Below are 27,186 nucleotides of genomic sequence, written 5' to 3'. Positions count from 1 at the left end.
CTGAAAAAGCATGTGCGAGCAAGGAGGCCTACAAACCTGACTCAGTTAGACCAGCTTTGTCTGGAGGAATGGGCCAAAATTCACCCAACTTATTAATGGGAAGCTTGTGGAAGGCTACCCGAAACGTTTGACCCAAGTTAAACAATTTAAAGGCAATGCTACCAAATACTAATTGAGTGTATGTAAACTTCTGACCCACTGGGAATGTGATGAAAGAAATCAAATCTGAAATAAATCATTCTCTCTGCTACTATTCTGACATTTCACATTCTTAAAATAAAGTGGTGATCCTAACTGACCTAAGACATGGAATTTTTACTTGGATTAAATGTCAGGAATTGTGAAAAACGGAGTTCAAATGTATTTGGCTAAGGTGTATGTAAACTTCCGACTTCAATTGTACATACACACAGTTGAAGTCGGAAGTTTACATTTCACCTTACAAGTGAAATAATTTGTCTGTAAACAATTGTTGGAAAAATTACTTGTGTCATGCACAAAGTAGATGTCCTAACCGACTTGCCAAAACTATAGTTTGTTAACAAGAAATTTGTGGAGTGGTTGAAAAACGAGTTTTAATGACTCCAACCTAAGTGTATGCAAACTTCCGACTTCAACTGTACATACATACACACAGTATCAGTCAAAAGTTTGGACACTGACTCATTCAAGGGTTATAGCTATTTTCTACATTGTAGAATAGTGAAGACATCAAAACTATGAAATAACACCCATGGATTCATGCAGTAACCAAAAAAAGTGTTGAACAAATCAAATTCATTTTTTTTTATTTCAGATTCTTCAAAGTAGCCAGCCACCTTTCGCCTTGATGACAGCTTTGCACACTCTTGGCATTCTCTCAACCAGCTTCATAAAGTAGTCACCTGGAATGCATTTCAATTAACAGGTGTGCCTTGTTAAAAGTTAATCTGTGGAATTTCTTTCCTTCTTAATGCGTTTGAGCCAAATCAGTTGTGTTGTGACATGGTAGGGGTGGTATACAGAAGATAGCCCAAGAACAGCTCAAATAAACAAAGAGAAACGCCAGTCCATCATTACTTTAAGACATGAAGGTCAGTAAATCGGGAAAATTTCAACAACTTTCTTCAGGTGCAGTCGCAAAAGCCATCAAGCACTATGGATGAAACTGGATCTCATGAGGACCGCCACAGGAAAGGAAGACCCATAGTTAACTCTGAAGCAGAGGATAAGTTCATTAGAGTTACCAGCCTCAGAAATTGCAGCCCAAATAAATGCTTCACAGAGTTCAAGTAACAGACACATCTCAACATCAACTGTTCAGAGGAGACTGCGTGAATCAGGCCTTCATGGTCAAATTGCTGCAAAGAAACCACTACTAAAGGACACCAATAATAAGAAGAGACTTGCTTGGGCCAAGAAACACAAGCAATGGACATTAGACCGGTGGAAATCTGTCCTTTGGTCTGATGAGTCCAAATGTGAGACTTTTGGTTCCAACCGCCGTGTCTTTGTGGGGCGCAGAGTAGGTGCACGGATGATCTCCGCATTTGTAGTTCCCACAGTGAAGCATGGAGGTGGTATGATGATGATTTAATTAGAATTCAAGGCAACCTTAACCAGCATGGGTACCACAGCATTCTGCAATGAAATGCCATCCCATCTGGTTTGCGCTTAGTGGGACGATAATTTGTTTTTCAACAGGACAATGACCCAACACATCTCCAGGCTGTGTAAGGGCTATTTGACCAAGAAGGAGAGTGATGCATCAGATGACCTGGCTTCCACAATCACCCGACCTCAACCCAATTGAGATGGTTTGGGATAAGTTGGACCGTAGAGTGAAGGAAAATCAGCCAAGTGCTCAGCATATGTGGGAAGTCCTTCAAGACTGTTGGAAAAGCATTCCAGGTGAAGCTGGTTGAGAGAATGCCAAGAGTGTGCAAAGCTGTCATCAAGGCAAAGGGTGGCTACTTTGAAGAATCTCAAATCAAAATAATATTTAGATTTGTTTAACACTTTTATGGTTACTAAATGATTCCATGTGTTATTTCATAGTTTTGATGTCTAAACTATTATTCTACAATGCAGAAAATAGTAAAAAAATAAAGAAAACCCTTGAATGAGTAGGTGTCCAAACTTCTGACTGGTACTGTACATATATCTTTATCTCAACAACCTTCCGGATATCTGTATGTATGTTTGTGTAGTTGTAATGAGTGGTACCCACCTGTCACAGTGTTGGCACTGCAGCAGCAGCTCCTCCTCCATGAAGTTCTCCCTGCAGACAGGGCAGGTGACCAGGCTGGCACAGGGGCCACAGTGGGTGTAGTTGTTCTGCCACTCACAGTGGAACCCCGGGCTGCTGGCACCACACTGCATACAGCTCACACACCTACACAAGGAACAGACAACAGGAACAATGAGCAATCAGGTTCAAGTACACTATCAGACAGGTGAATGTTCAAAATGGTGGTGTAATTCTTGTTGCTGGTACTGTTCGTGAAAATGTAGAAGTTCAGATGTAACCGAGAAACAGAAAGTAAAAAGATAGACATCTGAGCTTTTAACGTTAAACTTCAGGACTTTTTTTTGGGGAGCATACTATGCAGATTCTGGTACAAGTGAATTTCCATTTCAACCTTATTCAGACCCAGAAACATGACCGAACAGGCTATCACGGTGAAAGAGTTGCTGTCGTTGCTTCTTTATGGGTATATTTGAAGAGAGAGAGAAAGAGCTGGGATTCATGTTTACCATTTGCATTTCCATCCCCCCTTGGGTACAGTATGTAGGGGTGGGTCCAGGCAGTAGGTGTGGTAGCTGACGTCACAGTCGTCACACAGCAGCAGGCGGGCCGGGTCCGAGGCCTTACCACACACCTCACACACGATGCATTCCAGACAACGCCAGCCCTTACGCAGCATCATCTTAGTCATCTGCAGGAGGAAGGAGAAGGGGGGGGTACAGTGGGAAAAAAATTAAAACACAAATAACACATTTAACAGTTCACGTTTGATTTCTGATAATGGCATCAAGATGAAGCCAGAGGCACATGTGTTGTAACTCTTGAACCTTAGTTTTATTTCTTTATAGTGGCCTATTGCAAAGCATGTGCGAAAGGCGCGCTACGTAATATTATTAGGAAGACTAGCTGTATAAAGACGTTATAAAGAATAAAGAAGTTGCTTACTTTGCTGTTCACACAGTATGGATGGTAACACTGTGCACACTGAGCACATGCCAACAGTTGCCCCTCCACACCCTTCCCAAAACTGCCACACACCACACACATGTCCTGAGAGAGAGAGAGAGAGAGAGAGAGCGAGAAGGGAAAAACACAGACAGCTTGGGTTACAGTGAAGATGCTTAAAAATGTCTAAGATTGTCTGACATGGTACATGCCAAAACCGGGGAACTGAAAAAATATCAAACTGAAAAGCATAAGACCAGAATTACCTGAAGCAGGACAAATTTATCGGTGTTGGAGAAAAGCACCACCGTGTTCTGCATAGCCTCATCTTCCTCCCCCTCCTCCTCCTCCTTACTCAGTCCAGTGTCTGCTGCTGTCATGCTCAGCTGGGATAAGCAATAACACAGAGCCAATCACATTCTGATATCAAGTTACAATCAAGTGATCTGTATCGAATGAACTTTAGACAGAGATCAAGTTCCAAACATTCTAGAGTTCCATGACAAATTGCCGCTGTGGTTTGCATCTACGGTAAGGTTCAATGTTGACATAATGAAGTGAGTGAGTGAGCGAGCTAGTGAATAAATTACGTTTGAACGGCTGAATGTTCCGGGGTCGTCGATCGGTTTTACTCACCAGGAAGGCGTCGATGCAGGAGGCCATGGCTTTGAGGCGGTTCCTTCCGCCACGGCCCCTCCCACCGCCACCACCGCGAGGGCGCCGCTTCCCCGGGAAACTGCTGCTGCCCCGCCCCTGAAAAGACCAACACCAACCATGTCAGTAACTCATCACATAACTGACAGGTTTTAGAACTGATGAGTAACACCACTGCATCTAGCCATTAGCCAACATATAACACAGAACATTTAGCAGAGACAGTTTTGGAATCTCAAAGTCATTGTGAAATGGGTCTTTCATAACAACAAAAGCCCTATGGCAGAGTTAGACTTTTGAATGAGTGTTGATTGTCTTTGGACACCGACTTGTAACTGGACCGTACCTGTTTGACCCGGGAGCGTCCCGGAGAGCCTCTCCTCTTCTTCTCCCCGTCTGGTTTGAGGGGGTCAAAGGGCAGCGAGTCGTCCGTCTCAGTGAGTAGGGAGTCGGAACGCGAGCGTCCGGTGGGCATCAGGCTAAGCTCCATGGACAGCTGTCAAATCAAAATCGAGCTTTATTCAAAGTGCATTTAAAATTGCAACACACTAAACAGTAAAACAATAAAATGAATGTAAAAGCAAACGAAAAGCAGTAAAAGGGATGAAAATAGAAGCATAAAACTCCATGGATGTCTAAAACAACAAAATGACTGATTAAAAGGGCACTCTGCGGTTGCTACATCCATTTTTTGACTGGATGGTCAGTCCTTGTATCCATAGCTCTGTCCATGAATTTCAGCTTTTTACCAAAACAGTAGCAGGGTGACACTTTGTTATTGTTTGAACTGCAGATTTCCCTTTTAAAAAGGCCAAGCTAAAAAGGTGAGGTTTTAAACGTGATTTATAAACGTCAATGTGTCTTCCCCCATTACCTGTGCGTCAGGCTCTGCCTCAGCCTCGTTCTCGGCCGGGGAGCCCAGGAAGCCAGAGCTGCTCTCGTCCCCGTGACTCTGGTGGCTTTGGTTGGACATCTCATCCAGGAGGAGTTGATCAGGCTTCGTCTCCTCCTGCTCCTCCGTGGGGTCCTGGGGCTCCTGCTTGATCTTGACCCTTCTGTGATGACTATGGTGACCCTCTCCGTCTGCCTCCTTCCCCTGCTGCTCCTCCTCTTCTTCTACAAACTCCTCCTCCTCCTCAGAGTGAGTCCCCCTGTCCTCCATGTCCACAGTAGAAGGAGCAGCCTCCTGTGTGTCGGCCTGTGGAGCAGGAGGAATGGGAGACCCTGAGCGTTCCTCCTTTAGCCCCGCCTCATCTGTGTCCATGGAAACATGCCCCGCCTCTTGCATGGAGATGGGAGGGGTCGGTGACTCTGGCGAGTCCCGAATGGATGGCTTGGTGGTAGACATGCCCTCACCGCTCATCTTCTCCTCCTCCTGTGTGGACTGCTGCTCTGTTGAGGGCTTGACCTCCTCCTCCCTCTCCTTCTCCTTTCTGTGGTCAGGGCCGAGCTGCACTACCGGTGCTGGTTCTGGTGACTGCGGCGGTTGCTGTTCTGGTGACTCCGGAGACTCAAGGACAGGGACATAGCTGACCTGGGGATGGGGCATCTGGTTGGAAGCATCCTCTGTTCTCTCTTCCGCAACAGCCACAGGTAAACTAGGAGCCTCCTGTTGTTCGGTTGTTTGACATTCTTCTATAACCTCAGCCTGGACCATGGGCTGTTCTGCAGGGACTTCCTCCGTTTCCAGCTGAGGCACCACCTCCATGGTGCTCTCAGTCGTTTCTACCACTTTAGCCTCCGTCCCTGTTGAAAAAAAAGTCAGCTTCACCACTCCCATCATGCACTCTGTGTACTACCATTCTATCGCGGGTCACAGAAATTGGATGGCTTAGGTAAGAACGTGGGTAGAGTTTGTCGTGCCGCTCTTTCAGAGATGGAGCTAACTGTTAACTCTTCCCTTTTATCAAGTATAACAACAACAAAAAACAGTCAAGTCAACCTACCCAGCTCCATGGGCACCTCCTCGTCCGTATTGGTCTCCACCTGATCTACAGTCACCTCCTCAGACACGTCCGTCTGCCTTTCCATCGGAACTTCAGCTGCTGCGTCCGCCTGGATTGTCATCTCGGCAACGGTGTCCGTCCGTCCTTCTATCGTCACCTCAGACCCCGTCTCTGTGGGCTGCATCTCCATTGTGTCCGTCTGTCCGTTGGTCTGTGTGACAGGGTCTGGCGCAGGCTCTCTGTCTCGGCAGAGCGAACAGATGCACTTTTCCTCAGGTGGCTCCGACGTAGAGGAGCACTCACTGTGCACCCACCTAGGTCGATGACAGAGGAATGGTCAAGAATGAATGAACGAAAGTGGGACAAGTGCTACATAAAAAGTTAGCAATGACCACAGTTGTTGTTTAGGCTGAGGGTCTAGGCCGGGTTACTGTAAAATACTTTAACAACAATTCCTTCTGAGGCGGTAGACATACCTGTTGCAGGTGATACAACGCGGCAGAGCGACGGGTGGTTCCGAGGCCTTGCCGCAGACGCCACACGTAGAACTGCGGGTACGTTGGCAGCCCTCACACACGGCATAGTTGTCAAACCACTGGGCCGAGCCGGGCTGCGTCAGACCATTAGCACCACAGTCCGTACACACCCGACACCTCTGAGATGGGGGATACACAGCGGGAAATTAAAGAGTTTATTCACTCAGGAACCACACAGTGATTCTTTTCCGATACGGTCACCTAGAAAAGGTTATATTCTCGCATATTCACACTTTAATTGACAGAATTGTCATTAAAAAGCCTCCAAATAAACAGATGAATAACTTTAACCATTTACAGTAATATATGTTTATTGTCAACACATGGATAAGGACTTCAATTATAGGGGAGCAGGATCCTCCTTCCCTAACAGAGGAGACTACGGCAGGAGTAGCAATATCAGCTCCGGTTCAGCACACTCTTACTCTGCACTTCCATGTGTCGGAGGGAAGAGAGACCATGGCTGGCTGGAGACAGAAGGTGTGGTAGCCCTTATCGCAGGCATCACATACTAACATCACGGAGTCTTCCCCTGGTTGCCTGGAAAATGAGAGAGCGTGATTTGATTCAGTAACAGTTGTATGCATTGTTTCTAAGATGCAATAGACTAGAACAGCCCAGAGTGTTTTCCTGAAAAAGTCCCATGATCAGGGAAACCCCTGCCCCTACTAATTGGGAGCATGTGGGTAGATGGTTTCACAGTTTCCCAGAGGGCACATCAACCCAGCGGGGGGAAAAAGTATCTGTAAAAAGAGAGCGTTTTTTCCATTTCAAAAATGGATTATCCATTGGGCAGCAAGGAGACACTCACCTGCATGTCTGGCACACTTTACACTCTGGGCACTGCCACCCGGATCTCTGTATGGGCGTGGCACTGATCTCCAGACAGGCGGCGTGGTAGTGCTGCCCACAGCCTGTACAGAACAGTAGGTCCAGCAGCTCCCCGGCAGAGTCACAGACGGCGCACCGTGCCTCCTCACCCGCTGGAGGGCAGACAAACCAGAGTTAGCCAACCAAATGATCAAGTGACCACACATACATACACCAACCAAAAGATCGAGTGACCAAATCTCACACACACACACACACATACTGTACCTCACAGTTACAGAGCATAACCTAATGATCGAGTTGGGGCTTTGGACCTCAACATTGGGAGGTGTCCTTACCCATCTCCTCAGCCTTGTCTATGTGCTCTGGACAGAGGAGAGCCAGCAGCTTCATGGACTGAAAGGAGCCGCTGGCAGCAGAGCAGGGAAAGTGGTAGAACCGTGAGCAGCCCTCAGCATGGCAGCGGATGGTAGCACCCAGACGCTTGCAATATTCACACAGCTAAACAGAAGGTTCAGAGACAGAGTTAAGGGCAAGACACTAGAGGAAAGAATTTGAGCTACAACAAAGAAATGTTAGAGGAGAGAATATAGAACCATAGCATTCAAATATATTGTACTTCTTAATACTATTGAGCGAGTGCAGGTTTTTCCATACCTAAGAATTTCTGAAAACCATTACTGAAGGTGCCTGCAGGTTGAATGGCACGTACATTCTATGTTACATTCACTAAGCTGAACCCAGAACAGCCCAGAACCCTGCACAGCTTTGTATCAGTGTTCAGTGGAGTTCTTCGTTAAAACTCCTGGTCAGCAACAATTGTTAACGCTATATAGCGAGTCCTGGAATCTATAAAGGCATTTGTCATGTGTCATCTACGAGTGGTCAACTTACCCGCTGTGTCCCTGAGATGACGGCCTTGTCCACATTCTCCAGCTCCTCCTCAGCAGCCTCCGCCTGCTTTACCCCATCTGACCACAGTGCACACCAGTGATGCACCCAGCAACCCCCTGCTCAACACATTAACAATCAGATACTACACCTGTATGGTCTCTGGCTTCTGTTCTGATCAATAATTGGAATTTCTGTAAAATGCTTTATAATATGGGTTTGGGGATAGACTTACTATGTAAACTGCACTGCCTGTACAAGCTCCCCAGTGGGTAACATATTAGTAACACACCCCCTTTTAAGCCTCTATTTTCCTAATCCCACTGAGGTCAAAAGAACTCTACCTCAAGGAAGACCTGACCAAGAAAACAGTTTCAGTAAAACAAAATAAAAATGTGATGTGTGGAGTCCCACCTGTGTCCTCCAACTGTGCTGCCAGACAGGATGCGTCAGAGTTGGAGAATCCGATGGAAGACAGGTCATCGTTCCCAGGCCCTGGCAGTGATGAAGCTGCGGGCTCAAGGGCCGGCCGGGAGGAAGATGGCCCAAAATGTCGGAGTTCTCGCTGTCCGTGCAAGCTGCGCTCCACGCAGTTACAGAGAGCACAGGCCCTCACGCTACTCTCCCTGTGCAGACAGACAGTGTCAGACAGATAACATGCAGCTAAGGGGATCCAAAAAAGGAATAAAGTGCAGGTCAACAAGAAGCAAAATGACTATAGCACTCACTTCAAACTTCAATACTATTACATTCCATATTATACTTCAACATTAACAATTTAAATCCAGCAAAGCATATTTGGGAGTACGCCTCTGATTTCACATCTCCCGTGTAATGCTGGGCAGTGCACTACGGCCCTCGTGATCTGACGAGTTTCATCAACTCTTAGCAGACCAATGGGAAAATCTTTGTAGAGAATGTCATCTGGGTGTGTGACTGGTATTGGAATGTGCCAATAAATGTCATTTGAAATGTTGAAAAAGAAAAAAAATACATCTAAAATTGGACTTACACATGTGTGTTGGAAGTGGCAGCAGCAGTGTCCGACGTGTCCTCTGCAGCAGAAGGGGCCTCTGACTCCCTCTCTGAGGGGACTGACTGCTCTGTAGGGGCGCTTTCATCAGCTGGGTGAGGAATCAACATAACATTAGTCAACATGCTTTTTGATCAAAGACTATTGCTTTTTAAAGTAAGTGGCATTCTGATAACATTTGCTGAAGAAGATTCCTATACAGGCTACTGTATGAAAATCCATTACAAAAAATGTTTAAAAAGTGCAATGACAATTTAATTCTGGTATATCTATTGATTAATGTTCTAATAAATCAAATCTGCTCAATAACACCTACATTATAGAACCTAGATTAGCATTTCTTTGAGAATAGTTGCAGAGGAAGTAATGAAACTGCCATTATACATTTGTGAAGCCTTGAAATAAAACAAATGTGTATAGTTGAAAATGATTCAAATGATCAACAACTACTATTTTCTGACCACAGCACATATATCATTGTACCTGTCGGTTCAGAGACATTTTCTTCGCAGTTTGATTTCGGCTTGTCCATCCCCTCTGGTGATCTCCTTGACAGAGACCTGAAACATAAACAAACAATAAAGTCACCGAATTATATTACAGGCAAGGCACGTTATTATATACCAAAATAAACATTAAATATGCACATTATTTAGTACATATTCTTACGCGGGGAAAAAAACAACAACTACCGGTTGTCACAGTTATGTTATCGGACTTCCAATCGCAAAATCATGCGAGGCTCAATTTCCTTTTGTGCAGGGCAGAAGCCCGATATTTCACATTGTTGCAGTAGCTATACTTGCTAGACTATTAAATAAACAGCCGACGTCAGCTAGCGGTTTTGGCTATCTCATAACCTCAGACGACTGACAAATCCAAGAGAGACGTCTAAATATAACTAGTTAACGTTCGTAGGAAGATAACTAATTCAAAACAAACCTTTAGTTATTTGCATTGGGATACTAAATGCATCATTTTTATACACGTCATCGAATGACCGCGATCCAATCTATCGGAATGAATATGGCTGTTTATGTGCTGAAATGTAGTTGAAAACGCCAGCTACGTCGTTAACTGATAGCCTTCTTGCTAACCAAGTAGCTAGCTGGCTACCCGGGATTCGCAAACTATTTGCGTGAAAATAGCGTGTCGGTGACTAGCTAAATATATTAGAAATGTTTGAAGACATTTCAATCTTTGTTTTGCCAGCAATACATAATCCAAACCCGCACAAGTCATGTATGAAAAATAACAAAATATAGGAACTTAAATGTTGTTTTCTTTAAATAAAACAACCCTAAACCGAGATACACAAAGAAAATACAACTTCCGTGTACATGACTTCCTGTTGCAACAGTGTCAATTTCGTGCTGAAGCCATACCACTGTGCAGCAGAGTTCCGCTAAAATCATACGGACTAAAGGTTCAGCGAAAAAAAGATTACATTGTATGAGTAATCGATGTGTTAACCATGTAGACTACATTTCCCAATATGTAGCAATATGACATATTTAGTGAGAGTTGAAGCCACACAACTATGCCACCTCCAGTAATGGCTGCAGCCCAAATTAACCCAACAGTTTGTCTTCTGTAGTTGTGCCTTTGTTTATTGAAAACGTATAGATATCAAACAATCACATGCCACTCAGCGCAAATGCGCGTGTGCCAATTGAATCTCATCAAGGAAACAGTCAGTGGTTGTATTTTATTGAAAAAGTATGGATTTAAAACAAAGGCACGCAACTACAGAAGACAAACATAGGTACATGGTTAGCGTTTTCATAATTTACATTTATTGATCTTGGGCGAATCAATGTAGTCAGAGCTGAATTTCACAAATCCTGGTCTCTGCTCGACTCCATTGGTGGAGTTCATCAGAAACTTCCTTCAACATTGGAGTTTAGTCAGCTAATTGGGGCAGCAGGTAGCCTAGTGGTTAGAGCGTTGGACTAGTAACCAAAAGGTTGCAAGATCGAATCCCTGAGCTGACAAGGTACTAATCTGTCCTACTGTTCCTAGGCCATCATAGAAAATAAGAATTTGTTCTTAACTGACTAAATAATATCCATGTCCTAACCGTCTCTACTGTGAACAACTAATCAAATGTACCTCGCCTCCACATACTTTATGTAATGTACAATTAATTGTATGTAGTGATTTGAGTCATGGGAGGATGGGCTCATAGTAATGGAACGGAATAGTATAGAACTCAAACACATGGTTTCCAGATATTATTATGAGCCGTCCTCTCTTCAGCAGCCTCCTGTGTTTGGCGCATCCCATTCATCAATTTGTTTTACTAAATTGGGTCTACTGTAAGACAAACTCACAAATCCCTGTGTTTATTACAGCAAGCCACAGTATTGCTCATTCCAGTGCAGCTGGTTGTGTTCAGAATCAGATCACAATTTGCACATCTTCTTGCCATGAAAATTAGGATGATGGCTACAATTTGCACATCAACATGAAGTAGGCACATAACTTGCCAAGTACCCCAACTCCATGATGATTTCATCCACGGAGTTGAATGTGCGCTATGCAGATGACGTACATCTTAAACCCTTACTGAAATCCATACATTGTAATAAAACAATCAAATACAACTACTGGCTGAGTCCTTGTTGAGATTCAATTGGCACATGCACATTCGCGCTGAGTTGTCATTTTAGAGCAACAGCAATGAGGAAAAAGTCGGTGGTTGTATTTGATCAAGGTTTTATTAAAAAGTATGGATTTCAGCTAACAAAGAAAGCCACGTAACAGAGGACAAACATAGCTACACGGTAAATGTTTAACAATGTACATTTAAGTATCGACTACATAGCAAATCGAAGGAGTCAGAGGTTCATTTCAAAAACTAGTCTGCGAGCAAGTCCGTGGATGAAATCATCGTGGAGTTGAGGTAGCGAGTTACTTGGCAAGCACATATAGTTAGTATATCAAACTGTTTAATTGGAATAACGCAGAATGATGTGTTTGGGGGACTGGTCCATTTCCCCTAAGAGACGGTTAGTGCTCTACTGCTACCTAATATACAGTATAGGCTACAAGAAGACGTATCTTGTATTGTGACTTTTGTAAAGGGTGGCCATGTAACTAGTTAGCCATTTTGTAACCAAGCCAATAACTAGCTATCAGTGATCACTATGATTACTGTAAACAGACGAACTGAAAACCACCGACAACGACACAGCTACATTTGATGATTGCCTATTCCGTTTACAGCGTATTTCAGTCACTTATCAACGTTTAGAACGAAACTCGTGTACCACACCGAGCTAACTACTAGTAGCAAGTTAACCAGCTAACTTTAGTTTGTCTGAATGGACCCTGATTTATGACCTAGTTAGCTATTGCCAAACAATGACCCTGCCTAATGTTAGTTAACCAAGAATAACACACTTGAGTCCACATGATAAGCAACTACTAGCTAAAATCAACAATGCATATGTCCAAAACAGCAAACCCAACGGTTGTTTGAATTAATTGTTGGGTAAACTAGCTAAGCTACATGATTGATGAACATAGTTGCTAACTAGGAAACAAGATAGGTCGCTTGCCAACTAACGTTACGGCACTGAGTTGACTAGCTACGCAGTTGAAATTTTAAGGGTGGCCAACAGTTAACTAAACATAGCTAGCTATGTTTAGTTATCTTGTAACGTTAGCTAACTTACGTTAGCAGATAATACATTCAAGTCGTTCGCTAACTAGTCGAAGTAGCGGTAGTTATAGTTAGCTAATTTAGTCAGTGTAGCTAACGCGTTAGCGATTGGCCATCCTTAATCAACTAGTTAGCTAATGTTAGCATTAAAGGTCAGGGAAATGGATTCGTCAAATAGCTGTTATGTTATTCAACCAAACAACTCACCTTACAATGTGATGGTTGTGTCTTCATACATCAGATTACAATCCATTTTGCAGCAGGCTACACAGTTAAATAGTTGATGCTTGTCTCATTTTACTTAGCGGGCTAGCTAAAGCTACCCGGCTGGAGAAGGAGGTGAGTGGGGGAAGTGCACAGCGGGTGGCACGGCAGGCTGGATAACTAGCTTAGCTAGCTAACTAGCCAGCCAGCCACGGTCGGAGCTGGAGAGGCAGAGTTGATACAGTTGCTAAGACGCTATGCAAATAATTCAACAAAAAGCAATGGTCGACAATTCTGCAATTGTAATCCTCCGGGAAAATGCACAATGAAAATCGATGTTCCGAAACATAGGTGGAGAATGTTCAGTAGTTGATGCTAACTAAATTAGGTAACTGGCTAACGACACTAGATAGCTTCTCAGCAGCTTGCTGGTCCGGAGATTACAGTAAATTTGCATCCGATATTCGATCCAAATTTAGGCAATATCTCGATTTATTAGCTTGCTAAACTTTTAGGCAATATTTGAAACAATGTTTAAGACACTTGACGCCTTGAACGTTAGCTAGCTAGCTACTCTTGTCCGGATCACTTTCACTTAGACTTCATTGAACAAATCCACACGAGTGTGTTCCGTCAAGTGGCTAGCTAAATTAGCAGCTAGCAAGCTAATAACAACAACGTCAAACATCTCAAGTCTGCAAGGGAGGACATTTGCATGCGCAACTCCAAATTGGTGGCTGTAAAGCTAGCTAGGTTAACTGAAAGCCAACAATGTATCTAACTTTTTCAGGATTATAATATTTTAATGGATAGTTTATCCTAATTTTACAATAAAGTCGGTGTGTGGCAGGTTAGTAATGTTTAAAGGGCGTGGGACGAAATTTTGGAAGCCATTATTTTTACACCATAATGCCAGATCATCTGACTGAGACCAATGTCAATTACTAAACACGAAGCAAACTGCACCTGGTCAATGTCCATGCACGCTGTGGGAAATGTATTGAAGACCACGTGAAACAATGGAATGTGATTGCTTTGGATATGTTGTAGAGTTGAGGAAGATACATTGAGAGGTTATAATTGCCTCTTTCTCTCAATGATACTCAGATTAAATCCTACTTCTCCAGGTAGGCTTCTTGCCTTGAATGACCACTTCACTCCTCCCAGAGTCCCAGTATTCTACTGTCCCATAGCACTGGCCTATAATGGCCTGCATCTCCATGGTGATTCCTGTACCCTGGCCATGCACTACCATGCCCTTGTCCATGAACATGGCAACAATGTTCTGCAGATCTAGCATGTTTTTCAGAGGAATCAATCAACATAATTCTGCCCCATTCACTTAGTTCCAAATATGGATGATCAAGTGCTCTCTCACTGGTCTACACCACTGTAACACCCTCTTGGCTATAATTTACCTGCTTTGACCAATAAGTGCCTTCAGCCCATCCAGAATGCTTATTATGGCCATTTGGTCCTTCCTCTACTGAGTTCTAGGTAGATAGGCATCACTGATTCCACTTTTCTGGATGTGTCACACATACACTGAATGCAACAAACATGTCTCTACATTCACTCCTGATACATGGGCTTTGTCACATGAAAGATGGGAACGTGTACATGTCCCACAGCCATTCACCATACTGAATTTTACCCATATCATTCGTTATTGAAAATGTCTGTCCATTTTGTTAATGAATATGCCTAAAATCACTGCAGGCTGTCAAACGTTCTATTGAAAGACCTGCTATTCTCTCAGATCAGATGAACAGTTTGCCTGTGAACTAACCATGTAATGGTTGTGCTGGTTTGGTTTTCATAACTAAAAAGCTGTTTTAAAATAGGCCTACTACTAGTGGCCCTGACTGGATTACCGAACTCCCATTCGGCTTTAGCAGGATTGGATTGGATTTTGGAAGGCCGGGACTGGTTGGGATTCTGTTATAATCTGTGACACTGTGCTGTGATTGGTCAACAATGGTAAAAGGTGGGTGGTATTATGTTATTGGGCTTCTCCCATTGGTCTGATTTGATCTGTCTGTGCGTTCCCATCTGCCCCTTCTATCTCTGCAAGGATAATCCCCTGGATAGAATACCTCCACAGCTGTCTACTACCCAACGCTAACCAGAACAATGACATTCAGCTTGTTCCTTTTTATTTAGTTTCGTACGCCTTTTACCTCCCCCAACCCTATTACTCTATTCCTCTCTCTCTCTCTATGATTTCCAAAACAAACACAACTCTCAACAATTAGGCTATCTTTTCTTCTAGTTCCATCTTAGAGTGCACTTATTGGGTATCCAGAATGAGGCTAAATGAGGATGGAGCTATGCAATTAAATTACCGCATTTTATGTACATTCCTATTTTATTAATAACAAATTAGTGTAATTATGGCATTATTACACAGGTATAAGAGCAATAGCTAAAAAGACTGTAAAGTACATATAATCCACAAGCATGATTTCAGGTCCTCCACAAGGGGGTGTATAAGCTTTCTATTACTTGTCTTTGATAAAAACACTGTGTGTGTGTGCGCACGTGCGTGTATAAAGGAGCTGAGAAGAGAACATTTCAAGATAAATAAATGAGACAAATAAGACAAGGGACTGATTTGTTCATGGTACAAAGGAGAATAAAAAGTCAACTTAATAATTTACCCACAACTCACCGGTACTATTAACAAGCTGCACATACACTTGTAAAATACTTGAAGAATTGGAACATAGAGATTCCATTTCCCAGGAGCCAGGATGGAGAATATGATTAAGATAAACACACAGAGAGAGAGAGAGAGAGGTAAGCATGGGAGAATATTAAGTCTGTCTGGGTTTCTTATTAACTACTGTTGACTACGCCAACAGTTCTGCTGGATGTCTGAGGTTTAACCCGCTCTGTTACATTACACAGGCACCAAGACATAGCTCCCACTGTAGTTCAAAATCTCCAAAAATGACTATAGGCCTTGGTCAGATTTCTCTAGTTTTTCATGTAGTCTCCTGTACATGTAATTTGTAACCCAAATCCTAGCAGAGGCAGAAAGATTTAACGGAGAATCTACATTCACAAGCAGGGTTATTGTTTTGCAGGGTTTACATTACAAAATAATACACGATTGTTTTGTTAAATAAAATGCACTATAACAAATAACAAGTGAGGCTATATTTATAATAATTCAAATACAATGAACAAAAATATAAATGCAACAATTTTTCTAAGATTTTAGAGTTCAAATAAGGAAGTCATTAAATTTAAATTAATTAGGACCTAATCTATGGATTTCACATAACTAGGAATACTGTTGGTCACAGATACCTTTTTTTTTTTTTTTTTTAAGGGACGTAGATCAGAACTAGTAAGTATCTGGTTTGACCACCATTTGCCTGATGTAGCACGAGTGTGCTTCGCATAGAGTTTCAGGCTGTTAAATTTGACCTGTGGAATTTTACCCCCACTCTTCAATAGATGTGCGAAGTTGCAGGAATTGGAACACGCTGTTGTACACGTCAATCCAGAGCATCCCAAACTTGCTCAATGGGTGGCATGTCTGGTGAGTATGCAGGCCATGGAAGAACTGGGATATTTTCAGCTTCCAGGAATTGTGTACAGATCCTTGCGACAAGAGGCCGTGCATTATCATGCTGAAACATGAGGTGATGGCGGCGGATGAATGGCACGACAATGGGCCTCAGGATCTCGTCACGGTATCGCTGTGCATTCAAATTGCCATCAATAAAATGCAATTGTATTCATTGTCTGTAGCTTATCCCTGCCCATACTATAACCCACCGCCACCATGGGGCAATCTGTTCAAAACGTTAACACCATTCCTGGAGTCAGCATGCAAATTGCACACTCCTTCAAAACATGAGACATCTGTGGCATTGTTGTGTGACAAAACTGCACTTTTTAGAGTGGCCTTTTGTCCCCAGCACAAGGTGCACCTGTGTAATGGTCATGCTGTTTAAATCAGCTTCTTGATATGCCACAGCTGTCAGGTGGATGGATTATCTTGGCAAAGGAGAAATACTCACTTATCAGAGATGTAAACAAATTTGTGCACAAAATGTGAGAGACATTTCTTGGATCTTTTATTTCAGCTCATGAAACATGGGACCAACACTTTACATGTTGCGTTTATATTTTGGTTTTGTATAAATTGCTACATTTATATATTATGATTCAGAAAGTACAAAAATAAATATTTTATTGTTTCTGGTACATACTCATATTTCTTCATTGTTTTAGAATAATAAAGTATATAGGAAAACCACATTGTCTGTTGACTTATAGATGTTATCTTAATTAGATACATATACAATGGATTCTTGACAATACATAAACATTTTATGCTGATGCAGTAGTTATTATGGCGAGTTCATTTCTCTCAGGAATGAACCTGTATAAAAGCATTTTATGACACATTTTAAGCATTACCTTTTGAAGACGGGCCGATTCTTCATTCACCATAACCAAACAACCGTTAACACATTTACTGAATGTAAAAGAGGTACAATGTGAATATATAAATACATTACAATGCAAAATACCGGTGAGGAAGATGCAAATACGCCCTTTCAGTGCATAAGGTTTAAAATTGGGTTGCAGCAGTAAGAGATGGGGCAAAAGAATATGAGCGTTAGTGGAAATGTATCTCAGTAGGACACGGTGTAAATGTAACAGTACAGTATATTTTATATTAGGGATGAAATGTCTCCGGGTCTAGACAGATCTGTCCAAGCCGGTGTAGCAGCCTAGCATACCAGTGCACACTCAGAACTTTATCTCGCACGGAGTCACAGTTCCCTCCCTCAATGTCTCTGTTTATGGGTACAGAGGTCCAATTACTTTGTCTGTCGGAAGTGTTTGTATTCACATACACGCCTGGGCTGCTGAGTTTCTGATTCCCCCAAACTCTCAGGCTCTTCTGGTGAGTGTTGCAGTGAGTGGGCGTCTTCGTGTGCTCTCTCTCTGCTTCTGTGACCTGCGCCCCCTGTGTGCCCTCCCCCCGAACTAGCTGGATGACCGAGAGCAGCAGTCTCAGAGGCCCAAATGCCCAGTGTGCCAGTCTATGGTCCTCTATAAGTGCATAGCTGGATGCCAGCACCCCATCCACAAACAGAGTGCCGTGTTCAGTCAGGGGTGCGTAAACTCCCATCCTTTCCTCCTGTGATATCGAAACAATCCGAGATGGTTGTAGTCGACCGTCTGCTCCATGGACGAGTACATTGTCTCCCCGTTTTGCTCTACTGGCGAACCGAGCCTGGTACTCACTGTGGTGGAGTTCGTAATGGGGGGCCAGGAAGACCAGGTGGTGGGGAGTGAGGGCAAGGCGGTGGCCATCTTGTGTGGTCAGGACGAGGAAAGTGGACCTGCTCTCATGGTCCTGGTGTAAAAAAAGAAGGACACGGCTGAGGACGACGCGTCCTGACTCAGACAGGGCCAACACTCTGTCTCCAGGCTCCAGGGACGCCAGGGTCTTCTGTCCGCCTCCGGCTACACTCACCCGGGCCCAGGCAGGGAAACAGCCCCCTTTCTCCACTGCCACTGAGTGATCTGAAGGGAGGAATCCAAGTCAGTAGAGAAAGGCTTCAGATGACTGAAATGGTCTATTTCCTTGATATGATATAATAAGATTCAGATGAATAATGTTATTATATTAATCTTAATATATAATATATGATTGTATGGGGGGAAATGGCTGGAATAGATATCATAGTGTACATGTTAAAGCAAATCACAGGAAATATGATGGTGATGTCTGTCGTTTTAAATATGCCGATTATTAGCCACTTGACTTACCAGCTTTGACAGAGCAGTGCACGTGGTGCTTGGACTCATAGTACACAAAGTCGAAGCCAGCCTCCACAGCCAGCTGGGCTAGCATGCCGTACTTGTCCAGGACGCGGTCCGACGTGGTGATGTCCACGGCCCTCCCCTCATAGTGAAGAGAGTCAGGGGGGTGATGGCCGTCCTCATCCCAGGCCTCTGTCACCCTCAGCTTCGTCCCAGGCCAGTGGTTCATCACCGCTATGGCCAGCTTGTTGAGGCAGTCCTTACAGCGCTGAGGGACAGGGAGAGAGGGATGGAGAGGCATTGAATGAATAAAATATGATACTATTCAATACAATGCTACTGATTTGGGTTTATTTGGAGCAACACTTATATACTGTATTAGTTTGAAAAATTAACACTGACAGTGTAGAGAATATGATGATACAGTATAAATACACTGTAGTTATTGTATGTCAATAGTAATTCATTTGCAACATGACTGCTTTCAATTCAATTAGCCCTAATATTCTCATGAGAATTACTAGGCTATTGACAGGTAGTTTCAGCGTAATGTAGATAGCAACTCCAGGACTATCGACATGTATGAAACCCCTTAGAGCTGAGGCAACAGAGACTGGTTTAATCATTCATTAACGAGAGAAAAGGAACTGCTTGAGACCGAACGTAGTTGTGAGCCCTCTGTCTACCTCACCCACTGTGGCTGTTCACTCAGTCCCATTCAACCCCTTGTAAAGCAATACCAAATACAACAACACTTCAGTAACTAACTGTATTCCTATCACCTCTGCCTAGATTATAGAATAACTTTGGTAACGTTTGTCTCCATTGACATCATCAGATTTTTCTCTCCTGTGTTCAGTGGTTGTAAAGGCCATTGCCACCCCTCTCCAACCTTTCTCAAACAATCAGCATAAGAACACAAAGCTACTGTAGCCATTCTAGAACATTCCTTGGCCTTTTTCTGCAGGGTGAGGGAATAATCAAGGCCGTTCTCTAGTTCAGAAGGTGTGAGTCATGATGTCTTTGTGTCACCTTTGAGACATTTGATCAGAAACGTGACCATCATGACTCACACCCAGTGATGCATACTGTATTATTTCTGAAGGTCACACAATAGCAGTTTGCGAGATGTCATGTCAGAGGCTAACTCTATTTAAGAGGCTCTTACGCACTGGCTCCTGAAAGTTCCCATTACCAGCGAGTTGGAACAGAGAGGTTTTTTTTAACCATATTTCAGAGCGAGAGAGTCAGAGAGCAAGAGAGACGCTGAACAGCGAGGAGGCCAGGTTCAGACTAAGTGAGAGGGCAGAGAGAGAGAGGGGAGGAATGTATGGGCATGCACTTGAGAATGTGACAGCCAGAGTGAGAAAAGAACGAGGGACAGAAAACAAACTGGCTACATTTTTCTCGCCATGCCATTGAAGAGAGGCGATTCATTGTTATCGAACTACAATAGTCGGCTTTTCCGACGGTGCCATTACTTCAGCAGGCGAGAATTTTGTATAGGCGACCCCTCTGAGTGTCAAACCCTACACAAAGAACGTCTTTCACATCTGGTCAGAGAGAGGGGCACATGCACACATACTGTACACACACACACACACACACTGACGCAGACACACACACACACACACACAGGAACACGCACACATACACATGCTGGTCCTCAGACTGGGCATCAGGAGGGCATGCACACACTGGACCACAGATTTCCATCACAAATACTGTACAATCATTCAAAAAAAGGAAGGAACATAGATTCACATCATACACAACCAGTCAGGAGCGAACAAAGGACTCCAAGCATCACCACACCAGTGTAGAGTAGCCTACTTAGATAAGAAACGTTGTAATGCTCAATTGTGAAGGATGGTATTGATGTTACTAATGATGGTGCATTTTAAGAATTTGAAGATTACAGAAGGCCTATTGTATGCTTTAAATATCCCACGCCTCTTGTAGCCTATATTGATCGATTCTCACTTGGCATCAGACGTTGAGAATGCACTATCTACAACCAAACTGGGTTCTTCGGCTGTCCCCATAGGAGAACCCTTTGAAGAACACCTTTTGGTTCCAGGTAGAATTCTACTTGGAACCAAAATGGGTTCTTCAAAGGGTTCTTCTATGGGGACAGCCGCAGAACCTCCGGAATCCTTTTTCTCTAAGAGTCTACCAGCCATTCGAGAGCAATAACAATATGTCTATTGTTCCACGACCTCAACTCAAAATGCCAACATCACACTGTGGCTTCCTTGATGTTCTAAAGAGGTCAGATACAAGATATGAGAGAGGTCTGTGCTACTGTGACTGTGTCTCAACTCCTGTTCGCCAGTCCTGATCATTTTGTAATGTTCATACTGCATACCTGACGCTAATGTACACTACACAAGGTTACCTGCCTGGCCTCACCTATGAATCCCTCCTGGTAAGCACACACAGAGCAGGCAAGTGGAACCAGAGGAATCGTTTTATTACCAAGCGACAAAGACTGGTTAAAGATTAAGGGGAAATGATCACGAGTTGGAGCGCATTCTCCAAAGAGTCATATTAAATTACTTCCTGATCCCCCCCCAGCCCATCTTATTAAGATAGAGGGGAAGTGTGAATTTTAAAAACGGACACCTGCGACGATCTATTTGATGAGAAAGAAGTTCACGTGAAAATACTGTGAGTAACTTGTCTAATACAGAGGCCATGACAGTGAATCCACTATTGGATCAACTTTCCATGAGATAATTCAAATTGTAAATGTAGGGATGACACGCAGATAAACTGATGTTCATTCAACAACCAGTTATCAGACTAGAGAATAGAGCAACACGTAAAATCGGTGTATACCACTACCGGCTGTAGTTAACCAATCATCCAGCAGGGGGATTTCCCCTATGAGCTGCCACAAGGAACCAGTTTCCCTGCACTGAAGGAGTATCATCTATCTATGATATTATGATAGGGACCTACTGGCCTGTCTAACACTAACTACACTTTACCAGTACCACACAGTCACGAGTGACCAGTGAGTTACAAGGGTCAATGGAAAGTGCACCAAGTGGGTCTGTGACCTTGAAGTGATCCCACAGTAAATGTCATATAAAATGATACTTAAACCTGGAGATAATTGAACTAGATTAACCATTACACACTGTCTGAAGTCCGAACCAGTTGTACCTTATACTGACCACATTTACTGTACAATCAGATAATTGAACTTGGCTAACCATTACACACACACACACACTGTCTGAGCCAGTCTCTGAAGAACCAGTCTTACCTTGGTCATGAATCGGTCAGCAAGAGTTTTCTCCTCATCTTTGAAGATGATATCAGGGTTGTAGTTACACACCAGTTCATTAAAGCGTTCTGAGTTGCGTGTGATCTTTCCCTCTGACCTCCCACTGGCACCCAGGTTGTTCTCAGAAAGTTTGGGGAAGTAGGTCTTGTAAGGCATGGGGGTGGGTTTCCTGGACCTATGGCGGAAGCCGTACCCAGGGCCTGGCCCGCACCCCTGGACCAGGGAGCTCCATGTGTAGATGGCGAGCAGGCCAAGCCATGCCAGGCTTACCCACCAGGAGGACACCTTCATTGGGGAGAGTTCTGGGTCTGGGTCCCTAGTGTCAGTGACCTACCGTGCCCACTGAGCAAGCCCCGCTTCAGGCACCTGATAGCATTTGAATGATGATGGTCAAATCTTGGTGGTGGTCCATTCTAGATCATGGGATGTAGGAGTTATGTTTCTATAGAGCAAGTTTGGCCATTATGGATCAGAATCCACACCGAAAGGATAAACTAATTTCTTCTGTAAAACCCATGTTGATCCTTTAAATTAACTTCATAGTTAATACATTCTCTACTCACTACTCTATTTAAAAAAAATTATCTTTCTAATGTAGTTTGTTTTGTTAATTGCTTCTCCTAATAATTTGATACTTAAACTATTTTCCTTTCCAGAATTTATCCTTTTATTCTGTTCACAATTCATGAAAAATAAATAGTCCTCATCCGTCTTTGGAGGTAGGCTACCTGTTACCAAGCAGGTGTTTCGTGCGTCCAGTCACCCTACCTACTGCCTCTCTCTCCAGTCCCCGGGCACTTCAGTAGCGATGCGCAAACCTGACTCGCACCTCACTGTTGAGTCTCTGTGAAATATCTGCCCTGCGAATTCTCCGAGTGGCATTCTTTGAATCTCATCCCATTCCTGCCTTCAGCAATGCACCTCGAGAGGTTTTGTCTGTCTACTTGTGTCTCGTGTCGCGTTGAAGCGCTCCTGTCTGCGGTGCCCCAGCCATTGGGTTCTTATTAGTGTGTGGACCAGTTTGCCCTCCCTTCCTATGCGCGCTCCCACTTCGAAAGCACACGCCTCCAATTCAACTTTACAAGCGATACATGATTAGCCCACTTACGTTATTGCCGGACTTTGTTGTTATACAGTAGGTGTCCGGGATTTTCCCCTCTAGAGAGGCAGAGATGAAGATAACATCACCATAATGCGTAGGCCTATACGAGGTTAACTTATTACGCACATTTGGAGAGGTAAACCAGTGGGACTACTAGCCTACATGTTCAACAACACATTTAAACACCGAATCGTCGGATAGAAATGACTTATACAAATAGGAATATGATTAGTTTGTTTAACTTAATAAAATACACTTTGTTACACATTTACCCAGTTTGTTAGATTTGAAGTTAAACTCTGATATGTCTAACTTTCCGACATCAATAAGCATCCTGATATCCCTCTAAACTTGATATGCTTTTGTCCACAGATCATCATTGGAGGGATTCCCCACCACTGTTATCACTCTCTTATTGGTTTATTATAGCATAGATGGAAGGTTAACAGGGTCCATTACAGAAAGGCTGAGTAAGAGCAGGAGAAAGTCACTCCAGTCCTATATCTGCCACACACACAGACACATACAGCTGTCTCTCTCTGACTTCCAGAGTTGCCTTCCTTTGTTTTCTGAGACCCAGGTTGACACTGTGGCCCCCCAGCCCTCCTCAGACCTTGAACCCAGCTCACCCAAGACACCGGCCCCTGCTGGCTCTCCCAGCATATTATTTTTATCCATCGCAGAACAATAGCTGGGATTTGAGAGTCACAAAAAGGGGAAAGATACTGTCACAATGAAAGGGGTGATTAAGAAATGCTAAATGTCAGTATCTGTATCTCCACGAGTCTGATACCTTATTATTTATAGATTTTTAAATGAACAGGTTAGAGGTCAGAGGCCAAAGTGTGTCATTACCAGATCCTTCCAGCTTTCTGGAAAATCTCCTGAACACTGTTTGCCAGTGGATACATTATACTGGCTGTACAATACTGCTGTACTATAAAGCCCAGTGCTGCCTCTAACAACAATTTAGTCTTTTAGGAGAGCCCTTTAGTCCTTCAGCCTATGACACATTGTGTATGACCCCATAGATATTGATACATCACTTTCATGTGCCTCTCATTCTTTCCTGGTATGCAAAGGTTGTTTCAACCAGATACAGAGACATTTTATGTAATAGGTATCAATCACACAAACAGTCACGGCATAATAGTGAATATAGTACAGTTGTGATTTCTCTGAATCATCCAATTGGATATGAGAGACTAAAACTGAGATGATGGAGCTACGGGTCAAAGAGGGAACGCAAGGGACGTTGGTTGGAAGGTTGGAGAAGATGTTGAAGGAATGGAAGGGTGGGGACTGCCAACTCCATCTTCCTGTCCTTATGATCAACATGGAGGGAAGTCCAGGGCTGCGCCGTCTGGGCCAAGACGCGCCTACGAGTGATATCACAGTACATAATGACAAGTGTAGGGAATGCCACAGTCCGGCTCAATCAAAAGAAGAAACTCCTTTCATATGAACCAAAACAAATCAGTGATATTGATATTGTTTTTTTTGGGGGGGGGGACGTGGTTGACAAAAAGAAAAGTGATTTCATCTCATCAGACATTAAAGGGAGAGGAAGGAAGCAAACATCTGTGTGTTTTGAGATGGAAATAAAGTAATCATTATTCGTTTTTATTTCGGGGGTGGTGGTGGTGGTGCCCCTCCCTATCTCTATGCCCTCCCTCCTCCTGGCTCTTAACAGGCTCGATCACTCCCCCAGCCCAGTTCAGGATGGGAGTATATGGCTGGGTGAATGGCTGAGTTTCCTGCACAGCCACGGCACAGAAAACGAGATCTTTCCTGCCGGGAGGACGTCCTAAATGGCACCTTATTCCCGATATAGTGCACTACCTTTGTACAAAACTAGTGCATTATTTAGGGAACCTGGACTATTGGCATTGACCCCCCTCACTGTTTATTATCTATGCATAGACCCTTTCTGTACAAATTACCTCAACTAACCTGTACCCCCAAACACTGACTCAGTATCAGTACCCCCTGTTTTAAGCCTCATTATTTTGTATATATTTTTACTTGAGTTTATTTAGTAAATATTTTATTCTCTATTTTCTTAACTGCATTGTTGGTTAAGGGCTTGTAAATAAGCATTTCACGGTAACACCTGTTGTGTTCGGAGCATGTGACAAATCTTTTTTTGATTTGGGATTCAACCTGGGTTAGGGACAGACTACCCCATCTTTATTTTAATCTCCAATGGGTGTGTTGCACATGGGGCTCACGGTCATGTCACATCGTCACGTTTTTCTGGTTTGCATCAAGCTATTAGTAATTCAGGAAAATACTTCCTCAAACATAGCTTTGTGTTTGTGATGTAATCTAGTTACTGTAAAGCAGCAGCAGTTATGTTTTCTGAACAATGCTGGCTTTGACATCTTAAAGAAGTGTTGGTCTTGTCTCTTCAGAGCTGAACAGACACTGCAGGATCCACTTCCTCAGACAGAGGCCGTTAGGAGGGGTGTGTATTTGTGTGTGTGTCAGCCAGCGTTGGGTGGGAGGGAGGGGGGGGAGTCAAGGAGCTGACACTGTACTCCCTGGCTCCCTCGTTAAAACTGAATCCCCACCCCGTCATACTGTCTCTCACCCGTCTGTTATCAGTGCAGGAAGAGGCAGGGTGGTGTGTGTAGGAGAGAAAGAAAGAAAGAAAGGGCTGCTACAGTGAAGCTGGATTTCTGTGTTTTAACTGGATGCCCTTCACCTTAAAGAACCCACTAATCACAGTGTGTGTGTCAAGCAACGCGTGGTCAGGTGTCGTAACGTGTCATGTGTACATAAACATGTTTAAGGTCTCGATTCAAAACAGATCAAGCATTGACCAGGTAGCTGGTGTTTTGGCTGCTGGTGTTTTGGCGGATTGGCTGATGGTGTGTCCATTGTCACGAAGCCTCGCGTAAGAAGTTCAGAACGAGAAAGTGTAGGCTATATAGAAATACTGACACTTCAAATTGAAAATCATAAAGTAAGGATTTAGGTTGGTCGAATCGACATTCCACTGTTTGAACTTGTAACTAGGCCGCATTGGGTTATTACTAATGCAACTCAGGGCAGCCAATGGAAATGTCCGCAATAGGTATAACGCTGGGAGCTCCAAAGCTGTTTTAACTTAGGCAATGAATCTGCTATGCAGTTGTTGGTTAAGGCAGAACTGATCTATCCCTTCAGGCCGAGATTCTTTTTAACGCGTACATTTGGATAGCCACGCTTGCTTTTCCCTCATGTTGGTGCTAGCATGCATGCATGCATGCATGCTAGGTAGTGCTAAATATCAGCCGCCAATCTAGTAGTGTCTGGAAACTATAGTGAGCTTCGATTGGTCAATCACACCGTTATGTCAAAGTATTTTAATAAAGTTCAACTTATTCCAACTTTGGTCCCGCCTCGTTCACGACCCTCGCTCATGCTCGCATCGCCCCAGGGTTCCCCCGCCCACTTCGCTTCCTTGAAAATGAATGGGCTTCCATTGTTTCATTGCCCCCAATGTGCTATGTGAATCTCGTGAGTCCAGGTTTCAGCACAGTTCCTCCACTCACCATAGATACAGTGCATTCGGAAAGTATTCAGACCTCGTGACGTTTTCCACATTTTGTTACGTTACAGCCTTATTCTAAAATTGATTAAATAAAACATTTCTCATCAATCTACACACAATACCCCATAACGACAAAGCAAAAACAGGTTATAAATTTCACATTTAAAAATAAAAACAGATACCTTATTTCCATAAGTATTCAGACCCTTTGCTATGAGACTCTAAATTGAGCTCAGGTGCATCTTGCTTCCATTGATCATCCTTGAGGTGTTTCTACAACTTGATTCGAGTCTACCTGTGGTAAATTCAATTGATTGGATATGATTTGGAAAGGTCCCACAGTTGACAGTGCATGTCAGAGCAAAATCAAGACACGAGGTTGAAGGAATTATCCATATAGCTCTGAGACAGGATTGTGTCGAGGCACAGATCTGGGAAAGGGTACCCAAAAATTTTCTGCAGCATTGAAGCTCCCCAAGAACAGTGGCCTCCATAATTTTTAAAGGAAGAAGTTTGGAACC

At 43.5% G+C, this 27,186-nt stretch overlaps 2 protein-coding genes across 4 annotated transcripts in view; both read right to left on the bottom strand.

Moving 5' to 3' along the window:
- Nucleotides 1-13,604, bottom strand: part of kmt2d (lysine (K)-specific methyltransferase 2D) — a 42,450-nt gene extending 28,846 nt beyond the window's left edge. For 2 of the 3 annotated variants that reach the window (XM_014135873.2, XM_014135876.2), the window contains exons 1-17: nt 12,938-13,604; nt 9,547-9,623; nt 9,043-9,154; nt 8,445-8,656; nt 8,034-8,149; nt 7,478-7,640; nt 7,120-7,291; nt 6,734-6,848; nt 6,249-6,427; nt 5,773-6,086; nt 4,701-5,572; nt 4,173-4,322; nt 3,809-3,925; nt 3,439-3,558; nt 3,173-3,277; nt 2,737-2,918; nt 2,210-2,374 (exon numbers count right to left, since the gene is read on the bottom strand). In XM_014135873.2, the coding sequence (XP_013991348.2) occupies nt 2,210-2,374; nt 2,737-2,918; nt 3,173-3,277; nt 3,439-3,558; nt 3,809-3,925; nt 4,173-4,322; nt 4,701-5,572; nt 5,773-6,086; nt 6,249-6,427; nt 6,734-6,848; nt 7,120-7,291; nt 7,478-7,640; nt 8,034-8,149; nt 8,445-8,656; nt 9,043-9,154; nt 9,547-9,595 (3,143 nt within the window). In that variant the 5' untranslated portion in view covers nt 9,596-9,623; nt 12,938-13,604. Of the gene's footprint in view, nt 1-2,209; nt 2,375-2,736; nt 2,919-3,172; nt 3,278-3,438; nt 3,559-3,808; nt 3,926-4,172; nt 4,323-4,700; nt 5,573-5,772; nt 6,087-6,248; nt 6,428-6,733; nt 6,849-7,119; nt 7,292-7,477; nt 7,641-8,033; nt 8,150-8,444; nt 8,657-9,042; nt 9,155-9,546; nt 9,624-10,005; nt 10,400-12,937 lie in introns of those variants that run through there. The other variant, XM_014135875.2, reaches the window with a different exon arrangement.
- Nucleotides 13,605-17,008: 3,404 nt separating this feature from the next.
- On the bottom strand, nt 17,009-23,045 carry dhh (desert hedgehog signaling molecule). Its single transcript, XM_014135877.2, has 3 exons — nt 22,005-23,045; nt 18,737-18,998; nt 17,009-18,490 (listed from the first exon to the last, which is right to left on the bottom strand). The coding sequence occupies exons 1-3, from the start codon at nt 22,314-22,316 to the stop codon at nt 17,634-17,636; spliced, it is 1,431 nt and encodes a 476-aa protein (XP_013991352.1). The 5' UTR covers nt 22,317-23,045; the 3' UTR covers nt 17,009-17,633.
- Between the last annotated feature and the right edge of the window lie 4,141 nt (nt 23,046-27,186).

Source organism: Salmo salar, chromosome ssa13 (genome assembly GCF_905237065.1).
Source record: "Salmo salar chromosome ssa13, Ssal_v3.1, whole genome shotgun sequence".
NCBI lineage: Eukaryota > Metazoa > Chordata > Actinopteri > Salmoniformes > Salmonidae > Salmo > Salmo salar.
This window is presented reverse-complemented; position numbering and strand designations above follow the sequence as displayed.

Bases quoted from the DNA above. Each gene is read 5' to 3' on its own strand.
- dhh (XM_014135877.2), bottom strand. From the start codon at position 22,316: ATGAAGGTGTCCTCCTGGTGGGTAAGCCTGGCATGGCTTGGCCTGCTC. The intron at 18,999-22,004 runs GTAAGACTGGTT...CCTGTCCCTCAG, and splicing joins CTGACCGATTCATGACCAAG to CGCTGTAAGGACTGCCTCAA. The intron at 18,491-18,736 runs GTAAGTCAAGTG...TCCTCCCTTCAG, and splicing joins GCACTGCTCTGTCAAAGCTG to ATCACTCAGTGGCAGTGGAG.